The sequence below is a fragment of the Nylanderia fulva genome, unplaced genomic scaffold (assembly GCF_048542155.1).
Source record: "Nylanderia fulva isolate GAGA-0341 unplaced genomic scaffold, ASM4854215v1 Scaffold61, whole genome shotgun sequence".
Taxonomy (NCBI): domain Eukaryota; kingdom Metazoa; phylum Arthropoda; class Insecta; order Hymenoptera; family Formicidae; genus Nylanderia; species Nylanderia fulva.
Window position 1 is genome coordinate 170,472 of NW_028190710.1, and position 21,842 is coordinate 192,313.

General features: G+C 27.3%; 2 protein-coding genes across 4 annotated transcripts; one reads left to right on the plus strand and one right to left on the minus strand.

Moving 5' to 3' along the window:
* Positions 1-3,956: 3,956 nt before the first annotated feature.
* Positions 3,957-9,692, minus strand: LOC146720773 (uncharacterized). The gene is made up of 3 exons (XM_085488040.1): positions 9,683-9,692; positions 4,571-5,115; positions 3,957-4,019 (listed from the first exon to the last, which is right to left on the minus strand). The coding sequence occupies exons 1-3, from the start codon at positions 9,690-9,692 to the stop codon at positions 3,957-3,959; spliced, it is 618 nt and encodes a 205-aa protein (XP_085344166.1).
* A 547-nt stretch (positions 9,693-10,239) lies between these two features.
* On the plus strand, positions 10,240-21,704 carry LOC114935513 (aminopeptidase N-like). Of its 3 annotated transcripts, XM_085488032.1 has the most exons (8): positions 12,213-12,274; positions 12,962-13,030; positions 15,840-16,126; positions 17,305-17,495; positions 17,632-17,712; positions 18,018-18,084; positions 18,234-18,335; positions 21,451-21,704. In XM_085488032.1, exons 2-8 carry the CDS (start codon positions 12,973-12,975, stop codon positions 21,556-21,558), a joined length of 894 nt encoding a protein of 297 aa, XP_085344158.1. In that variant the 5' UTR covers positions 12,213-12,274; positions 12,962-12,972; the 3' UTR covers positions 21,559-21,704. The 3 variants fall into 3 exon arrangements, 1 of the variants encoding a protein (XP_085344158.1); XR_014925947.1 differs by lacking the exons at positions 15,840-16,126; positions 17,632-17,712; positions 18,018-18,084; positions 18,234-18,335; positions 21,451-21,704 and adding exons at positions 10,240-10,817; positions 11,104-11,559; positions 13,846-13,927 and having other exon boundaries at positions 12,091-12,274; positions 17,305-17,369; XR_014925946.1 differs by lacking the exons at positions 17,305-17,495; positions 17,632-17,712; positions 18,018-18,084; positions 18,234-18,335; positions 21,451-21,704 and adding exons at positions 10,240-10,817; positions 11,104-11,559; positions 13,846-13,927 and having other exon boundaries at positions 12,091-12,274; positions 15,840-15,905.
* Positions 21,705-21,842: the final 138 nt, after the last annotated feature.

Genomic DNA, 21,842 nt, shown 5'->3' on the forward strand with positions numbered 1-21,842 from the left:
CAAAATTCTTGTCAGATCGTTCGTCAAATTATATGCGTTCCTCAAGGATCTGACGCGCTTTTTCCAGGACTCGAACATGTTGCTGTCGCCCTCAAAGTGTCCCAGCAAACCCGCGACTGCATTTATATTTGTTGCGCTCGACTCGTGGGAGATTGCCGGACTCCTCGTCACCAAGTCGTCTCTCTCGCTGTCCTCATTTTGTGCCCGTCTCAATAGCTCGTTCTCCTGCCGTATCAGCTGCAGTTCACGCTCCATCAATTGTTTCTCTCTCCGGCACAGCTCCATTTCTCGCCGCAAATACTCGACATCACGTCCACCGGCACTCATAATAAATAAATACATATATATAAAATATGTTTGTATAAGAATTAGTAATGTTTGCGTTATATGTAAACTAATTATATGTGTTATATGTTCAATACTTAAATACTTTTTTTTACATTTAATATGTTGTTATATAAAATTTGTAATTGATTAGCATTTCTTAATTTATAATAAATTACATAACACAAGTTCTCCCTTTTCCCTTCTACCACCTCCCCCCCTCCCACTTTGCTCTTCTCTTTACTCTCTTTCTTACGTAAATCCACATTCTAATTTCACAAAGTTATTTATATACAATATTAATCTTATTGATAAATATAAATATTAATATTTTTAATAAACTTAAAATGCTGCAAGATGTGTCAATCTAAATTGTAAATTACAATTATATTTAAAAAAAATATAAGCATAGATAAAAAGTATAAATTAAAAACCTTTTGTCTTCAAATTCATGTTTACAATAATTGCGCGTTTAACATATATTTCTTCCAATCAATACGACGAATTTTCTATTATTTATCGCTTTTTACTACTTTTAAACGATAAATGTCGGATCTGCTTTAGCAACGTAAAATGTGTACAACAGTGTTGCAACATATAAACACAAAATTCGAAAAAGATATCCGTCATACTATGTACAATCAAAAAGCTATAAATATTTCTTGAAAGCAAATAGCTCATCAATTAGAAGATAAAAAGGCAGCTACTATTGTATAACACATGCTCATACGTATGTACATATAATATTTTGTGTATATCTTATACCCTAAAAAAATTACCTTTTTAAAAAAAGGTAAAAAAAGATGTTAAGTCCGCGCAATTATATTGGCTTTACATCAATTTTACATGTTAGTAATTAAAAAAAAATTAAACATATATTGTATATAGTTGAAAAAATTCAATTATATACATATGTATATACATATGAACGTGTATACATACGTGTGAATATATTAATGTATATATAAAAAGTAATTGTTTAATTTAATATATGTTTAATATTTCAAATATTATTACAAATGTTATTACAATGATACTATATAAACATAAAATAAAGTATTTAGTAGGTATTATTAGTATTTTCATAAGTATTTTTTAATTATAAAAATTACATTAGTTTTACTTTAAACGAAATATAACAATCGTGCGCTGCTACTTCCAAAGCTAATCTTACTTATCAAAATAGTTTATACATATAACATGTCAAAAAATGTCTTGTTTTATAAGTAGAGTCATATTTAGATTGTGACTTAAAGTCAATATAAAACATATTATTGTTTATTTCCAGCAATATGAAACTGTATAAAATAATTCTCATATCTCAAAATAATTTCATTCTGAAGCAAAACTTGGACAATTCGTTTTCCAAAAATCGTCTGAAAGCAGTATCTGGTCTTGACAGGATAAAAAATCATTTACAAAGTCATTTATGAACATATGATTATATGAAATTTTATATTATATAATAAAAGGTTGAATGAGCTCCTTAAAGTAACGAATTTTTTTATATTATATTCTGAATTTATGGAAAATTATATTGTTTTATAAATATTTTTATAATTAAGATTTTTGTTTAATTGTTTTGTTATAAAACTTTTTTTGAAAAGTATTTTTAAGAAAACGTTACTTTTTAAGCAGTTAATTTTTGTTATACTGCTTGTCCTTTCGACATTAATATGTGTTTTTCAAAAGCATAAGTATTTACGAAAATATTTTAATAATTTTATTAAATTTATACATATATTAAATACTGAAAAGATATGTGTTTAAAAGTATTACATACTATTTACTCAACAATTATAATACTTGCTTCTATTTGCTAATTGTAAAAATTTTAACGTTTAAAAAATGCGACATTTTGTTTCATTAATTACTATTAGAAACAGAGCTAGAAAGACTGATTTCATGTTTTTCGAAATAAGTGATATAAATGGCACACACACACACACAAATATACATATAACGATCTCAGAAATTTTGTTGACCTAACACAACATATTTATCACGATGACACGTATACAGAATCAGTCAGTCTTTCGTGGTCTTTCGAACCATATCGTAGTAGACATAATAATTGTAATAAAGTGTGTGTGAACATTTTATATTCTTCGAACATTGGATACTGCTAAAGCATTAATTTGTTACAGTTAATTAAAAAAATAAATTTATATCAATATACTTTTGCAATTAACATATTGTTTCGAAATATTGGGTAAGTCAAAATAAGTTAAAAATATAAAAACATATATTTGTCTACAAATAAAAAAAAATTAATCATACGGTGTAACGGAATTTTAAAGAACTTCCAACATATAAGCATAAAGAGAACAGTTTTATTCAAAATGATTTTTAAATTTTAATTCAGAGATAATTTCAAAATGTCGCATTTTTTAAACGTTAAAATTTTTACGTTTAGCAAATAGAAGCAAGTATTGTAATTGTTGAGTAAATAGTATGTAACACTTCTAAACACATATCTTTTCAATATTTAATATGTGTATAAATTTAATCAAGTTATTAAAATATTTGCGTAAATATTATAATGTCAATATTACAATATTTTACAAATTGTAATGTTGAAATAATCTTGGACCAACAAAAGTTTAAAATCGAACAAATTATTTCTGAAACTAAAAAATATTACAATTTACATATGTACTTATTGTTTATAAAAAAATATTTGTGTGTATTTTAATATTTAAAGTGATTTTAAAGTTGTGCTGATATTGAGTAAAATACAATAACAATAAAGAAGAATTAAATATTATTTTTTATTGTTAAAGATTATGTATACAATTGAAAAAAATAAAAAAAGGAACAATTGCTTTCAATCATATTATATAAATGTGACGTATAAAAAATGTGAACAAATTAATTTTTTTAAGTCAGAAATAAATATACATATAACACTTAAAAATACGTAGAATTATATCAACCATATAAAGTATTACAAATATAAGCGGCTAATAAGAGCAGATTCAACATCAAAGTTAAACAACTAATTTATTACATCTAATCCATGTATACTAATACAAACAATACAGTTTAAATTAAAACTATAAAAATAGACTCGAAAATTGAAACAGATTAGGAAGCGAACGTTTCGATCCAATTTTTCGGATCTTCTTTAGCGCAGTATAAAAAACAAAATTAAATTCAACAAAGTCTAAATGTTTTTAACGTATAAACGTCTAATAAACATATTTAAACGCCGTTACATCAGTAAACGAAATAAAACGTCGTAAGATTAATATGTGACTCTCGCTAAGCTATCACATTTACGTTACTGTGGGAAGCGATCCTCTCTAGTTTTCTGACTACGAGGTTGGCAGGTGTTAGAATATAAAATATTAAACGCATCCTATAAATTAAAATAATTTTCTCAATACACCTCAATAATTATAAGATCCAAAGTCAAGTGCGTTATAAAACAATAATCTAACATATGGTATAAAAAAATGCTAATAAAAACTTACATGTATTTATGATGTGACAATATTTTAATTGTAACAGTAACAACGGTAACGCTAGTGAAATCCTCATGTCAGTAGAACGGCTCAGAGGAAACTAAAGCTCAGTTGGAAACGAAAAGTAACAAACAATTATAATTATTTTATATTTGTTATTTAACCTTAGAGTTTAGGTAATCTCTCTATAGCTTCAATATAAATATCGGATAGATTTTCAGTATCAGTCTGTAAATTGAGACTATTATTTTGTCTTTTTATGTATATCATTTCTGATACTGATCTTTTTCCGTAATAAATTTCTTTATCTAAAATATTAATGTTGTCCCAATCAAATTCATAGTTAAAATTAACGCGGTGGTCCGTTATTACTGATTTAGTATTAATATTTCTAACAATGTGTTTCCTATGTTCAGAAATTCTTGTGATCAGTCTTCTACTAGTCTGGCCCACGTAAGAAGCGTCGCAGTTTGAACAATTAATTTTGTAAACAACGTTTGTATTATTCATTGTAGAAATAGTATCTTTATGTACTCGTATGTATTTATTTAATTTATTAAAACTAAAGAAGGATAATTTAATATTCATGTTCCTAATAATATTTCTAAATTGTTCCGTCAATCCGGGTAAAAATGGAATAGTGAAAAAATTAATAAACGTTGGTTAATAGTATTAAAGATCACGTCAAGCGGATAACAGTTTTCTAAAAGTATGTTGACAACGGTAACGAGATTTTTATAATGAAATCGTGGATGTGACAATAAAATTGTTCTATCCACTAGACCGTATATAGTTCCTCTCTTTTGACACAAAGGATGCTGAGACAAGTAGTGTAAATATCTCCCCGAGAATGTCGGCTTGTGATACCAATCAGTGATTATCTTGTTGTTTTCTAAAATTAGTGTCAAATCTAAACAGTTTATTTTATTATTATCGTCAGTTTCCAGAGTGAATTGGAGTCTATTGTGATAAGAATTAAAAGTCATAAGTGTGTGGTCAATTAAAGTCAATGGAACAGTCAATACAATGTCGTCAACATATCTAAAGTAAATCGGGAGTGTGAATTTTAATAATCGTAATGATTTATTCTCAAGATCTTGTAAAACTAAATCTGCAATCACTGGTGAGAGAGGAGAACCCATGGGCGTTCCAAAGGTTTGGCGGTAGATAACGTTATTAAAAATAAAAAAGGTAGAATTTAAAACTAAGCTTATTCCATTTAAAAATTCTGATTTTGATAAGTCACAATTCTTAGAAATAAATTCCCATCTGGAGGAAATACTTTCAAGAGCCAAATCAATAGGAACGTTAGTGAATTTTAAGACTATTAAGAATAGAACTTAGAGATGTATATATGTCTACTAGAACGGCTCAAAATCAAATATATAGATTCTCAATAGATCTTTATAATAACATTCCAAACATGGGTTTGCAATGTAGGATTCTACATAAGTTTGCAATGGATAATTTTTAATACAATTCTACATGGGTTTGCAATGGTTAATTTTTCATAGGATTCTACATGAGTTTGCAATGGTTAATTTTTCATAGGATTCTACATAGGTTTGCAATGGTTAATTTTGCCTAGGATTTTACATGGGTTTGCAATAATTAATTTTTCATAGGATTCTACATGGGTTTGCAATAGGATAGGATTCTACATGGGTTTGCAATGGATAATTTTTGTTAATGGCGTGCCCTTAAACTGGTCGCCTTTTTTTACCTTTTTTTAAAGGTGAGTTTTTAGAGATTATATCATTCATTTTTGTATATTTTTATGACCGGAATAGAACAATTATTAAACATGTTTATCTAAACTTCTTTGCTTAAAATGATGTGTACAATCATATCCTAGAATCCTGATCATTCCTCCTAAAGCACCCTATTTATATAAATTTACCCATATGTGTGTGTGTGTGTGTGTGTATGTGTGTGTGTGTGTGTATATATGTGTGTGTGTGTGTGTACTAATGTCGAGCATTTTTTATACATTTTCTATTAAATTTAGATAAAAGTTGCAGGATTTCGAAAAAGAAAAAGTTGACACAGACTTTTTCCTAAACGGCGATTTTCAAGGTTATTTAAAGGTCACTTATATTTTCAAAATAGAATTACCTTAATTTTTCTCATATAAATCGATTTAACTCGCAATATTTACTATAAAAAGTTGTAAAGGTATAATTTTTACATAATCTTACATAAACTTCGAAATATTACAAATATTTTATTTTATGAAATATTTCAGTTTATGTAAAATTATGTTAACTATCTTTTAAATTATTCACTTTTAGCCATCTTACCCTTACAACCTTTTATAGTGAATATTGCAACAAATTGGTTTATATATATAATATATATATAACATCAGTTATTATTAATTGATGTTTACATTTATTTTTAGACTTACTAGAGCTCAAATGCTCCACATTTTTTGCAAAAACTGTTTATTCTACAGATTTCAAATATGCTTTTAAATGATGATTGAATATTTCCTTTTTTTAATTATTTTTATTATTATTTTTCAATCTCAATCAACTTTTATAACTTTATGCCAGCACGATACAAATACATGTGTCTTTATTTTTTTTATTATTTTCATTATTATTTTTCAATCTCAATCAACTTCTATAACCTTATGCCAGCAGGATACAAATACATGTATGTCTTTATTATTGTATCAACTCTTGTCTTTTCCATGTAACCATGTCTTTATAGTTTGAATTATCCCTTCATCTTCTCAATCTTTCGCAGAGATTTAATTAATTAAATACACTTCACACGAAATAAAGTTTGCTGGAAGATATACAGCAAACGATAACTGTAAAAGCATGATTACGTGGAAAGAACAAGAGTTGGTACAGTAAAGGCAAGTAAGTAAGTACATGTAATGTATCGTATTGGCATAACGCTATATCCGCGGAGCAGATAATGTGGCTGTAGAGGTAGTCTGCAGTGCAGCTAATGTGGACGTAGATGTTGATCGAGATAATTGTCTAATATAAAATAGAATTTAAAAATTTAGTTTAAAAAGCTGTTGCATATATAAATAAAGTTTATTTTTTCTAAATTTGGAATATGTTTAATTAATTAATTAAAAAATTTTAGTTAAAAAAACTGGGAGCGCTGCTAAATAATATTCTAACAATATTAAAATTAAATTGTTACTTTTAAACTCATTACAGTTAAAATATGTTTTGTGTTTAAATTAATTAATGTTACTTTAAGGTGCATTGTAATTTTGAAACTTAGCAGCGCGCCCAGTTTTTTTAACTAAAATTTTTTTATTTCTTTTTCACATGGCGCATGGACTTGGCATCTTGTTTATCTTTTTTTTTAAAAGATAAGTTTTTTTATGGTACGATTCTACATTTGCAAATTTAAATTTTTACTGATTCATTATACGACTCTATATATGTCTGCAACTTTAATTTTCCACTGGTACAAGTTTCTACTTTCACTTGGCGCAATTTTTTTTTTATTTCATTACTTTTGTTACGATTGTACATGGGTTTATAATCGATAATTTTTCATACAATTCTATTGTACATGGGTTTGCAATGTAGGATTCTACATAAGTTTGCAATGGATAATTTTTAATACAATTCTACATGGGTTTGCAATGGTTAATTTTTTATAGGATTCTACATAGGTTTGCAATGGGTACGATTCTACATGGGTTTGCAATGGTTAATTTTGCTTAGGATTCTACATGGGTTTGCAATGATTAATTTTTCATAGGATTCTACATGGGTTTGCAATAGGATAGGATTCTACATGGGTTTGCAATGGATAATTTTTGTTAATGGCGTGCCCTTAACTGGTCGCCTTTTTTTACCTTTTTTTAAAGGTGAGTTTTTAGAGATTATAATGATGACGGGGACGTTTCTTAATAGAAATTTTTCATATTTCGACTTTGCATTTATATATCTCTGCTTACAAATCACGTAGAGCAGAAATAAAGACACTTTTATTATATAATTCGAACTCAATCTATCGATTAAGTCTAGTATAAACTCGATTGCTTCAGCCATTATTGAGGATTCGATATATTATAAAGACTCAAATGTCCGACTCGCGTTAAGATACACGGTGTCTCCGCTACGCCCTTAACTGGTCGCGAGACACTACCGTGTCTCTTGATAGCTTAGCGAGAGTCACATATTAATCTTACGACGTTTTATTTCGTTTACTGATGTAACGGCGTTTAAATATGTTTATTAGACGTTTATACGTTAAAAACATTTAGACTTTGTTGAATTTAATTTTGTTTTTTATACTGCGCTAAAGAAGATCCGAAAAATTGGATCGAAACGTTCGCTTCCTAATCTGTTTCAATTTTCGAGTCTATTTTTATAGTTTTAATTTAAACTGTATTGTTTGTATTAGTATACATGGATTAGATGTAATAAATTAGTTGTTTAACTTTGATGTTGAATCTGCTCTTATTAGCCGCTTATATTTGTAATACTTTATTTGAATTAAAGAGCATTTAATTATTATATTGTCAACCATATAAGTTAGAAATAAAATACCAAATATTTTACGTAAAATTTTTCACATAAAATATTTTATAAAAAACAGTCAAAACGCATAAGTTAATATTAAATTAAACAATAGTATATCAATATATCAATATAGTACATAAACAAATAATTTATATCAATTTAATAAGGTACTCCATTAAAGTTGGAACGTGTGTTTTCAGATATTTGAATTAAATTTAATTATCAAAATTTAAGTTTTATTTTTACAATTAAACACAATATATAATGTTACATGTATATTGATGATGAGAATACATAAAAAAATATCATCTTAGTTAGAATGATATTTGATAAAATATACATTGATGAGGATTATAGCTTTAATACTTAATAATAAAATAAAGCTATGATGAGAAATGGAGTCAATGTAATTAAACATTATAATAATGATTTAACAATTATAAATTATAGAGTAAAATAAGATAGAACATTCTAGTTGTCAATTGAATAAAGAAATCTATAATATTATAGATTTGAAGCAATAATTAACACATTTATTTTGATGCGTTCAATTTGAAATATCTGAAAGAACTTCCTACCCCCAGGATGTCCCAGAAGTAGTATACCTGTTAATAGTAGTTTCCAAGGATTATTTGAAGTCTATTTTTCTTCCGCGAAAATGTCGAGAAAGGTTAATATATTTTGCATAGTCCCAAATTTGCCATCATCTATCTTTGCAGTCAAGTCTTAATTTAAAATTCTATTGAAAATATAGTCTACTTGAATTTCATTGACGAATGTGTTTTGTTAATATTTTTATAACGCTTAGTTTATGAAAACACATTTAATTTTGTTCGTTTATAATTCGAAAATTATTGATACTTCGACATTTTCGTTTAAGAAAAATCGTCTCCAAATGATCTTAGTTATCTGCTATTAACAGGTTTACTGTTAGTTCTGGGACACCATATACATATGTATATAATATGTATTATCAAAAATTTCAAGTAATTGATACAATATAATAAATTGATTTTATGTTGGTTTTATACACAGTGATTCCGTTAGAGTTTATAATACACAATTTAAGAAAATGTGATAACACAGACCTTTAAAGAAAAATAATAAAATCTCTCTCCCTCTCTCTCTCTCTTTCTCTCTCTCTCTCTCTCTCTGTGTGTGTGTGTGTGTGTGTGTGTGTGTGTGTCACCGCCGCTGTTCAATCTTTCTTAACGCTACTGTCTTTTTATTTCGAATAAACACACAGGCTTATATTTATGTACAAATAACTGGCCTTGTGTTTATAAATGTAATTTGCTTCAAACAACTAATATATAAAATATATATTAATATATATATATATATATATATATATATATATATATACGAGGGCAGTCCGATAAGTACTTAGCCTCATCGCCCGATGGTGCCAGTATCGCAAGAGAGTTTTACTATCGTGTAGTACATTCTCGTAGAGGACTACTGTCAAAATTTCAGCCGAATCGGACTCGTAATTTTGTTTTGACCGCGTGTGGAAAGCGGGCGTATCTGCGGATTTTAGAAAAATGGAAAAAGAGCAATATTGGTCGGTGATTCGATTCTTGTTTTTGGAAAGGAAATCGCGCAGCGAAATCAAAGATGTCGAAATGAAGAATCTTTGATTTCGCTGCGCGATTTCCCTTCCAAAAACAAGAATCGAATCACCAACCGATATTGCTCTTTTTCCATTTTTCTAAAATCTGTGGACACGCCCGCTTCCACACGCGATCAAAACAAAATTACGAGTATATATATATATATATAATATATACTATATATATAATATATACTATAAATCTTTATATTCCAATATTAATATTCTATAAATTTTAAAACGTATATAATTTTTAACAATGAAAATAATTAATTAAATAATGTTTCGCTAATTAGGATGTTTTTTATTTTATAATTTTAATACTTTTTGTATTTATTTCTTGTTTATATACAAGAAAGATGTAAAAAGATATCAAAGCTATACTTATTTCTCTATTTATGTTTTGTCTAAAGTGTGTTTTACAGGTCGAAAATAAATATTCCTTTTCTCCGACATGATGATATTTCTAAAACTATTATTAAGCGGAACTATTATTAGCGGATTAATATTAATCACTGCGATGACTTCTGTTCGTAATGAATCTTTATGCTATCAACCACCAAAATATATAAAACCAATGCATTACGATGTCAAGCTCATATCATATATTGAAGAAAATATTTTCTACGGAGAATCCAATATCAGCATAAGCATTCTTAACCAAACGCAACACATATATTTATCTTCAGTCAAACTATGTATTGAAAATATAGTTTTATTTACAAATTTAGAAAAACATCATAAGAATGATAAAGATACAATTTATAAACCAACATATAATATTACAAAAGACACAATTGATATTTTCTTTATAAATAATTTATCACCAGGAAATTACACTTTAAATATAAAATATTTGGGTACTGCTTATCAAGGCTTCAGAATTTTCGACATAAAACAAAAATATGTGTAAGTAAATAACTAATGTTAATTAAAAAGAGTACAATATGCAAGTACATAAGACATTGTAAATAATATACTATTTATGTATTAAATGTTTCAATAATTATTATACATCGCGGAATTCAAATCTAAGGGTAAACAATTGTTACGTTTATTATTATATAATAATATGTAATAGAGTCATAAAATATAATGTGTTGACGCATATATAACATTTATACATTTTTTAATTCCCAATATTTTTATATTTGTTAAAAAAGTTTCATTAATTTATATATTCTTCGAAATGTAGGTGGGTAAGTCCTTCGCACTTCCAGATAATAGACGCCCGACTAGTGTTTCCATGTTGGCATTCACTTAATTCATTGTTAGAAGCAACCTTTAACATTTCTTTAGGATGTCAGAATTGCACAAGTTTGTCAAATGTGCCATTGAGAAATACGGAAAGAGATGAGTACAATTTAGAATGGAAACACTACGATACCACACCTGTAATGTTGATTCCTTACGCAACAATAATTGTGTCTAATTACTTATCCCGTCTTGATTACGAAACTCGAAACATTCATATGTGGGGCAAATTTGAATCTAAATTTCACATGGAATTTGCAATAAATGCAATTGAAAATATCACATTGTTTTTAAAAAATGAATGGAAACGTTCGAAAAATATTTTGTACATGATTCATGTTGCAATTCCAAATTTCCATGACAAAGGCATAATAGTTTTCGGGCTTGTTCTTTATAGGTGAGTACAAATGCTTCAAATTACATTAAAAATAAAATTATATTTGAATGCAAAATTATAAAATTTAAAAACAAGTATATCTTTTATTTCTGTAAACGTTCAGAAGTATAAGAAATTACGAAAACAAACAGTTTCAGTAGAATTGAGTTTATTCATATTATTACAAAGATAAAGTTTACCGTTTTAATACGTACATAAAAGGTAAAGTATACATATATGTGTGTGTGCTACATTGTACCCCCTCAGATATGTTAAAACTGTAATAAAATTATAAAAGAAATGACATTTTTCTATTTATTTCAAACTATTGTTCTTTGTCAACAATATATACATTAATAGAAATTTATCGTTGCTTCATATTGTAAATTAAAAAATAAAATTATTTAGTACGATTTACAATATTAATTTGCTAAATTGTACCAATGAGTTTGTATATCGTACATCTAACAATTAAATTAAAATATTGTAACAAAAATAAAATTGTATTTTCTATAAAAGTTTTCAATCTTAACATTTAATTATAACTTTCAGGGAAACAGATATCATCTACGATAAAAATGTATATCCTATTGCTCAGAAAATCGAAGTAGTTCAATTAGTAGGACGTAAAGTGACACAAGAATGGTTTTATGATGTGATGAACAATGCGTCAGGGTCGGATTTTTGGTTTAATAAAGGTCTTATTACATTCCTTGCAACGTGTGCTATCAATAAGGTACGTTATTCTAAATATTTTCAACGCTATCTCGCTCCCACCTTCTCGCAAACAATAAAATACTAAAGTATTCATATTGCAAGATTTTCTTAAATCAAACCCTTTTTAAAAAATCTATACGCATTTTTTGTGAATTATTTTAAAAACATATTTAGCATTATTTGAAATAATTAACTGTTTTTTAAAAAATACTTTTTTCACATGTTTACATACATAAAATTATAATTTATATTCTTGAAAATTTTATGATAAAAAATGCTATTGTTAAAATGGTTTTTTAACACTTCTTTATTAGATATTTTTAAATTTTTATGTAATGTAAAATAAAATAAATCAATTAAAACTAGTACACACATGATATTTATTTAAATAAATTTGATAAAGAGAAGTCTGCAATATAATATCATGAGACAATAATTTAAAAAATATGTAATATTTGCTAATTATATTAACACAAAATTTTAGATTTTTCTATTATATTTGTTTTAATGTGAGTTTTTCAAAATGAGAAAGTGTTTCGTTTTAACAAAGAAGTAACGTTAATAAGATTAGTATTTGTTTTTAATGCAAGTATCTTCAGAACGGTTATATCGATATACATTAATTATTTTTTTCTGTAGATTTATCCAGATTATTCAATAACAAATTTATTTGTCGTTCAAAATCAACATTACTCTCTTAATTTAGATAGTGATCATATGAGGCCTTCTACTTCACAAGATGACAATTTATTGAAATATCGTCAATCTATCAGAGGTATAACATAAAATATAATAAAATGGTCCGCGTAAATTTTTAACTATTAATATTATAAAATATGCGTTAAGTTGGAAGATAATTAATTCTTTATCTGGATTTTAATTAAATATTATTTTGTATTACACGTGCAGGCAAAGTGGCACTTTGTGTGCGTGTTTTCTGTGCGGAAAGCGGCCGATTTCCTACGCCGTCATCTAGCGGCGACGCGGTGAGTGAATAAGCCGCATTCAAAGCCATTGCCTACGGCTGAGCCGCGTTCAAAGGCTATTCCCGCACTGTGCTGTCGCAAGATAGCGGCGTGCGATCGGCCACCTCGCGCACAGAAAACGCGCACAAAGCCACTTTGCCTACACTTATACAAAATATCGTGTGTATCAAGTGCGGATTGACAATTGTTCACTCGTGTGGGGTGGTCGCACTCGCCTTCGGCTCGTGCGTCCATCCCCCGCACTTGTGACCAATTGTCAACTTTCCGCACTTGATACACAATATACTATTATAAAAGGACAACAAAACGCGCGCGCACACACACGTACACACACACGCGCACGCACACGCACACGCTAACACGCAGCGTCCGCCGATAGCCGCATAAATGTAATTAGAGAGAAATAATTGTATTGTTCTTTAAAGTTTTGCTATCTTCGTAAGCATTAACTTATGAATAAAATGACAAACGGTGCGGCAATGAAAATCATTTCACTCTTACGCGATTATTACTTTGTATACATATACATAATTCTTTTTTTTTTAAATTACTATGTTTACAATAACTAACCATTGTAGTAATATAAGTTTGATGTAAATCGTAGCACCCTTTATACTGCGCATGATGCAACATGTCTTGACCGAAGAAATATTTTGGAAATGCATTCGCTCATTTGTAAATAGCACGTGAGTAATTCAATATAAAATATAATATCAAAAAAGTTAAAATTGTGTAACATAAATAATGTTTAATAATAGAAGTTTTATAAACTTTTCCATTTAAATGTATATGTATTATATGTTTGAACGCGTAATAAAATAATCGCGTGTGTCAAGAAGGAGCCATAGGGCTCCGCTGGGCGGCTAACAAGCTCTGTTCCTCCCCCTGTACCGCAACCCCACTCAAAAACTAACCCTAACCAACCTATGTTTAAAATTAAATCTTCGACATGACATCTTGACCCACGCGTTTACTTTATTACGCGTCCAATCATATAATACATTTAAATATATATGTCATAAATATTATAATTAGTTTTATTTAGTAAACTTCTCTTTTAATAACTTTTTTATAAACAATGAGCGACGCTTAAAATCTTTTGATACTTATTACTCAGGACAATGACCTTGACAACATATGCCAAGGTCATCGAAATCGGAGGTGGCTCCCTATATCTCAATAAGTAGCATTTCTTTATATCGTTTTTAATTCTTATAATTTCTTTTGTTTTTTAATTGCATTTTGTACTACATTTGTTTTTAACCTTATTTAACAGAATTTTAAATATCTAAAACACTAATATCTCTCATTTCCATTACATCTCTATTTTTATTTTGGTCACTCGTAAATCGATCTCCTTTATATTATTTCTTTTAATTTCGTTTTGTCTTCAACTTCTTATTTGTTTTATTTCTTAACTATTCTATGACTCTTTCAATACTTTGCACAAATATAATCTATGTTAATGCTAAAAATACCTAAAAAAATTAATAAAATTATTAAATTTTATTAAAAATTACGTTATATTCTTTATAATATAAATATAAGATATATAAATATATAGATAGAAGTGCAATTTCATATTTTGCTTCTTACAATTAGTATTTATTAAAATTTTATATAATATTAACATTATACAGACAATTTTAACATATTTCTTTTTTATGTATATTTTACATACTTTGTGAATTTAGCCGACCACATAATCTAGACTTTTTGAATTTTACGAGACATGCTGCTTTAACAAAAAATCTAAAGATTGCTCCACAACTAACAAGAATGGTAGATTGGGCTTTGGAAAAGTATTTTCCTCTCATTAAAGTAGTACGAAATTATCATGATATTTCGAGCGAAGCAAAGGTATCGATACAATATATCGACACATTAAATATCGACTGCCTTCCTGTAACTTTTACTACGGAAATATCTCTCGATTTTAACAATTTTATTCATTATATGGTATGCGTGTCAAAAGATTTAAAATTATCATTACCAATATCACTTAAAAAGTATGATTGGATAATATTCAATATACAACAAATTGGTAAATATCAATCAATGGACTTATCATAACATATTTCTCGTTTTTATTTTACACACACATAATTGACATTATTTTATATTTTTATCTATTTTATTTATTGTCCTATAAAAATCTGAAATATTCATTAAATAACTATATAATAGGTTTGAAATGCTTTGTGTCATATTTTGCAATATTATATACATAATATTATATTTAAAATATACGTTTTCTAAATAATATCATTCAATATTAATGTTATATTTTTACAAATATTCTTTTTTGTAATAATAGCAAAAATTATTAAAAAGATGATTATATTTATAAAATTTATTTTATTTTATTACAACAATATCTTGCACAGTTTCATTTTTTCTACTATTTCAAGTATTAGGATGACACTTTTATAATTAATTTTCTACATATATTTTCATTTTATTTATATTAAATTTTTAGTACGTTCTTCATTTATAAATTATATAAACAAAAGTATGAAACGGAAATATTTAAAAATATATTCTGATAAAATTATTCGAAACAATAAAAATTGATCAAATTTATTTACTACTTGACAGGATATTATCGCGTGAACTATGATGATGAGAATTGGCAAAGAATTTCGAATTACCTAAACTCTGATGATTACACGAAAATTCATGTTCTTAATCGTGCCCAAATTATCGATGCTGCATTTCATTTAATGATAACAGGCCAACTCAATTTCTCTATATTCTTGAATCTCACCTCATATCTGCATCAAGAAAAAGATTATATAGCATGGTATCCTATGTTCAAAGCTCTGGAATACATATTTAGTACTTTTCCTGTAGCCATGCTGGAAAATGGTACTTGTAGTTTTACGGTAAATATATTAATAGATTTCAATAAATATATTATATTTTAGATATTTGCATATATACACTTATTAACTACAAAAAGTTTAAATACTCAGAAAAATATATACCGCAATGATAAACGAATGTTTTGCTTATTGTTACGTCGCAAACAAATGCGTAAACAAATTCAGTTTGAATAATCACTCACTCGAAAAATGGTCCCAAAAGTGTATGATTTTCACTATTGCCAATATTATTGGTATAGGTATAACATTGTTATTAGATACATAGCTAGGTGCTTAAAATCTTTGTCAATGAATGCAATTATATTGGACTTATATATAAATATTACATATTAGTAATTAAAAAAAAAAAGTAAAGCATATATATAGTTAGAAAAATTTAATTATATATTTGGAATCTTATTTTAACAACAATTAAATAATTAAATTATAAAGCGTCGTCTTTATTCTATTTAGCAAAATTCGATTTAATACAGCTCTTATACAATTTATTTGCGGGCGGCGGTGTGCCTAACGTTCGCTCGAAGATTTTTCACGCGCGTCTATATTCTTTCGCGGACTCTTATCGTCTGACTCCTCTTTCGCCAACGCTCGCCAAAACGGTTCCGCGTCTCAATCTCGAAAAATGCGCCAGCCAATCCGGCAAAGACACGCTTACCTCCTTGTTTGGGATTTTAGCCGTTGCGAGACAAACAAGAGCACGAGTCTCTTTGAAAACAAGACATTTGGCTTATCCAAATACTGACATAAATCAATCATTTACCCTGACAGGGACGTCCAAACACGCTCAATAAGAAAAATAAATTAAACATATAATAATACGAGATAAATTCGGATTTTCGATTCCTACATATTTCAAAAAGATATATATAGGTATTTTTTACCTTATTTAAAAATAAAATATAATTGATAAATAGTTATATAACTTTAATAATATCTTTTAAATATTATTGTATAAACATTTCGCACAAATTAAACCATATTTTTACATACATGTATGTATATTTGAACATATGTACGTACATAAATAAACGCTCACGGCTATAAATAAATTTGTATGTATATTTGTCTCATAAAAAAAAAATATTTTTAATAATGCATTGGAAAATAATAGAAAAATATAATGATTTTTATATACATTTATAATATAAACAAAGAAATATATATTTAACGATTTTTAGAATTGCATAAAGTTGGCATTAATCAGGGTACTTGAAAGAATCAAATATGAAGAAATTAATGATACAGACCAACTTAGAATATGTTTACGACAAGAAGCTGCAAGATGGGCATGTTTTCTCGGTGACATTACTTGTATGAAAGTAGCCAACATGAAATTAAAACAACATTGCGAACAACCTAAAACATACAGGTAAATATTATTATATACTTTTACGCTTTCTTAATTAAATTTTCTTATTGATATCCTCTATAATGTTCAAATGGTTTAATCGAGAGATCTATATGCTAATTTTTAATAGGAAAATTTAATTTTCTTTTTATTTCAGACTTATGCCATGGTGGAAGGAATGGACATATTGTAAAGGTTTGATGATAACTCCCGAAAAAGAGAATACTTGGGAAATTGTGTATGTGATAGGTTTGAAAAAAAATGACACTAAATTTTTAGAATACTTGGCTTGCACTGAAGATACTAATCGCATCAAATCATATTTAACATTAAAACAAAGTATTTCTACACAAAATAAATATCCAAATTTTTTTAACAGTTTCTTACATATTATTACAAAGCATGCGAAGAATCAAAATATACTGGAGCATTTATTAAGTTATTTTAAAGAAAAAAAACCAAAGTAATGTGCCATATTTTTATAAATATTTTGTACAAAAGTTTTGATGTGTATTATATATACATCTGTTTTATCGGTTTTAGACTTGTTACTATACCTGCAGCATTAATTATTATTATTAATAACGTATATTCCGTAAATCAAACTAAGGTAAAAATTTACATGTTTATAATGTTCACAAAATATGATAATAATGCAATATTAATAATTATTATATAATGTTTAAAATAATTTTGATAATGTTATAATGTTACAAAAACGTTATTTATTAATAATGTTAAAAAAATAAAACATTTTAGTTAATAGAAGAATTCGTTGAAAGATGGAAAACGGACTTAGCAGACATAATTAATATAATTAATAATACAACAAATTTATTTATTAGTTGTCACGTAGAAAAGGTAAATCTAATAAATATTACGAGTAATTTATGAGTCGCCAGTGAATTAAAAATATAAAATGTGTTAAACCGACCACAACCGATCGTTTTGACGATTATGTTAAACAAACAAAATTTAGATTATTAAACTTTGAAATTAAAGATCTAAATTGTAACTTAAAATATTTACATTCAATGTTACATTTTATCGAAGAAAGATTATATGGCAGTTTACCACGGTTTTTAATTGATAGATTCTTTGAATCTAATCATCATAAACTACGTAATTTTAATCAAACAAAAAAGTATAATGCTATAAAAAAGTTTAATAATTTAATTCGAAGCAATAGAGTTAATGTTAACCCTTTTAGTATGATTGACAGATCAAAATGGGTTAGAAACTTTAGTAATACAGTTATTCCTGAAAATACTCTAGATTTTTTAAGCTTAGGTGAGAAATTTGGCATGCCTGTTTTACAGAATAACAAAGTTGACCGCATTAATACTGTTTTAGATGTTACTAATAATTTAGAAACTAATTGTTTTAAAATCCCTAAGGACTTATTAAAATCAACTCGAAACGAAGTTACAAAAGCGGTAATGGATTTCTCAGTAGAAAGAAACACACTAGCTTCATAGATAGACACATCATTAATATCTCGAAGGAATGTAATAAGTTTATACGCGACAATGATGATATTTTAATTACAAAAGCGGATAAAGGACAAACGACGGTAATTTTAGATAGGAAAGATTATATTGAAAAAATGAATGTTTCTCTTAACGATCAATCAACTTATAATAAACTGAAAAAAGATCCGATTAAAAAACTATCTAATAGAATGAATTCTTTAATTAAATCATGGCGTGATAATAAATTGATTGACGACGTAACATATAAAAGACTTAACACCACTAACGGTAATCTTCCACGTGCATACGGTTTACCGAAAATACATAAAGTTAATGTTCCTTTACGAATTATTGTCTCGTCAATTGGGAGTCCAGCTTACAATATAGTGTTGGCGCAGGATAATGGGGAGCACGAAATTGCTTGAAGAATTAATCAATAGTCCGATCGTATAAGTAACAAACTTTATTAGACCTTTGGTGAACGTGTATATATCACGACGACTTTCGGACAAGAATGGGGAGAGTAATTGAGAATCATGACCATATAAATGGAAGAGCAAAAGCGCGTCAGCACGGACAAACGAGTAAACATATTTTGTACTGAAACGCGCGAAGATCGAAAACAATATATAATCAGAATAGGATACAATATAATAGAAAGAGAATGCGAATCTCAACATATAGCACGTTTTTTGCACGATATTTTAGAAAAGTCAGTCTTGAAACCTGCTTCCCACATTAAAAATGGTTGGAATTTTGTGAATAAAATTAAGAACTTTAATATTGACGATAGTGAAATGTTGATTTCACTTGATGTTACTTCTTTGTTCACAAATATTCCTACAGACTTAGTTTTAAAATCAATTGAAAAACGTTGGACGGACATTTCTGGTAACACCAGTTTTAGCTCACAATTTTTATATGGAGTTGAAGTTCTTTTAGAGTCTACAAGTTTTTGTTTTAATGATCAATTTTACGAACAGATTCATGGTACCTGAATGAGCTCCCCCCCCTTTCACCTATTTTGGCTGATTTAGTTATGGACAATCTCGAAACGAAATGTTTAAACGCTTTACAATGTAAGGTTTCAGTTTATTATAGGTATGTTGATGACATTTTTGCAATAATTCCACGTTCTGAGATTGATAATATCCTGACTACATTCAATAATTATCATCAACGTTTACAATTTACTTATGAGATTGAAACAAATAATATGATGAATTTTCTAAACACAACGGTTATTAGAAACAACGGGAAACTTTTAACAAATAGGTACCAGAAACCCACATCTTCTGGTAGACATTTAAACTTTTATTCGAATCACCCATTTAAGTATAAAATTATTAATAACTTAGTTGATCATGCTATTTTGTTATCTGATGATAGTTTCCATAATAAAAACTTATATATAGTCAAAAGAATTTTATCTAATAATTGTTTTCCCAACGCAATTATAGGAACGTTTTTTACACAAGAGAGTTTGTTTTCTTAAAAAATCCTACGTCGTGGGGGATAAATACAAAATAATAAAGAATTTGATATTTCAAATTGTATTCCAATGCCGTATATCAAGAATTTTAGTAATACTATCGAGCGATCTATTGTAAAAGCAGGCTTAAATGTTATCTATACGATACCAAAGAAATTAGATTATGTAATAAAAAGAGGAAAAGACAAACTTCCCAAAGCGGAGATGACTGAGGTTGTTTATAGACTTGACTGCAATGACTGCAACGCTACATACATCGGACAGACTAAAAGACATTTAAATACTCGTATAAAGGAACACATGAATAACATAAAAGTGCACAATAATAACCATAACGTAATAAGCAAACATAGAAGTGAATTTTTACACGACTTTAAATGGACAACCTTTAATATTTTACATCGGGAAATACATACGAGAAAAAGAGAGTTAGCAGAAATGTTCTACATTAAAAAATTTAACAACACGATCAACCTTCAGAAAGACACAGAGAATTTAAATCTTATATAGTATATATGATTTGGTTATTAAGACTGCTTAGTTAGTTTGTTTTCTAATATCACGACGTTAATGTCCAACAAACATAGGATGAATTTTAGTATGAATTTTATTTTGTAGAAGTTTGTCAATTTATTTCTTAGCAGGTATGTTTTTATTTAATTTATTTATATACATTGGTTTACGCAATTTATCATTTTTTAAAAATGTGTTTCTTATTATTAATTTATCAACATTTATAATTGTTACTTTTTGATTGTAGACTTGATAAGGACCTGAACTAAGGTTAAAACGTTGTGTCTGAATTTTGAATAAATAACTAAATAATAACATTGCCAGTTGTGGTCGGTTTATTAACACATTTTATATTTTTAATAAATATTATTATGGAAAGCGAAAGAAAAAAAATTTTGTTCTATCTTATTAATCTCGAAATATTAATTTTATATTTTTTTATTTATTATATAAACAGTATATTGATTTCATTATGCAATTCATTGTTTTTATATATTAGGATCTCGCAACGCAGAATTTTGACAGAATTAAAAGGAAGATATTAATTCGCAACAATCAAATCAACAGACAGATACAATTTTATGAAAGCATCCGTTTTAATCAATGATAGAAATAAAAAAATTGCAGCTATGCATAGGTGAATGTATTTCACATGAATAATTTTTTATATTGTATGTACTATTTCTTTTACTGCTTCAATTATTGTTTATATAGATGCGTTACTATTCGATGCCTCTATATTTACTAAATTTTATGACCGTTTGCCTCAAGTTTTTTATATTTTTGCAAATTTGCTTGAAGTAGTTAAACTATATATTATACTAGTATAATCACAAAAAAATAACCATATAATATTACAATAAATTTTACTGTTAAATATAATATAATAAT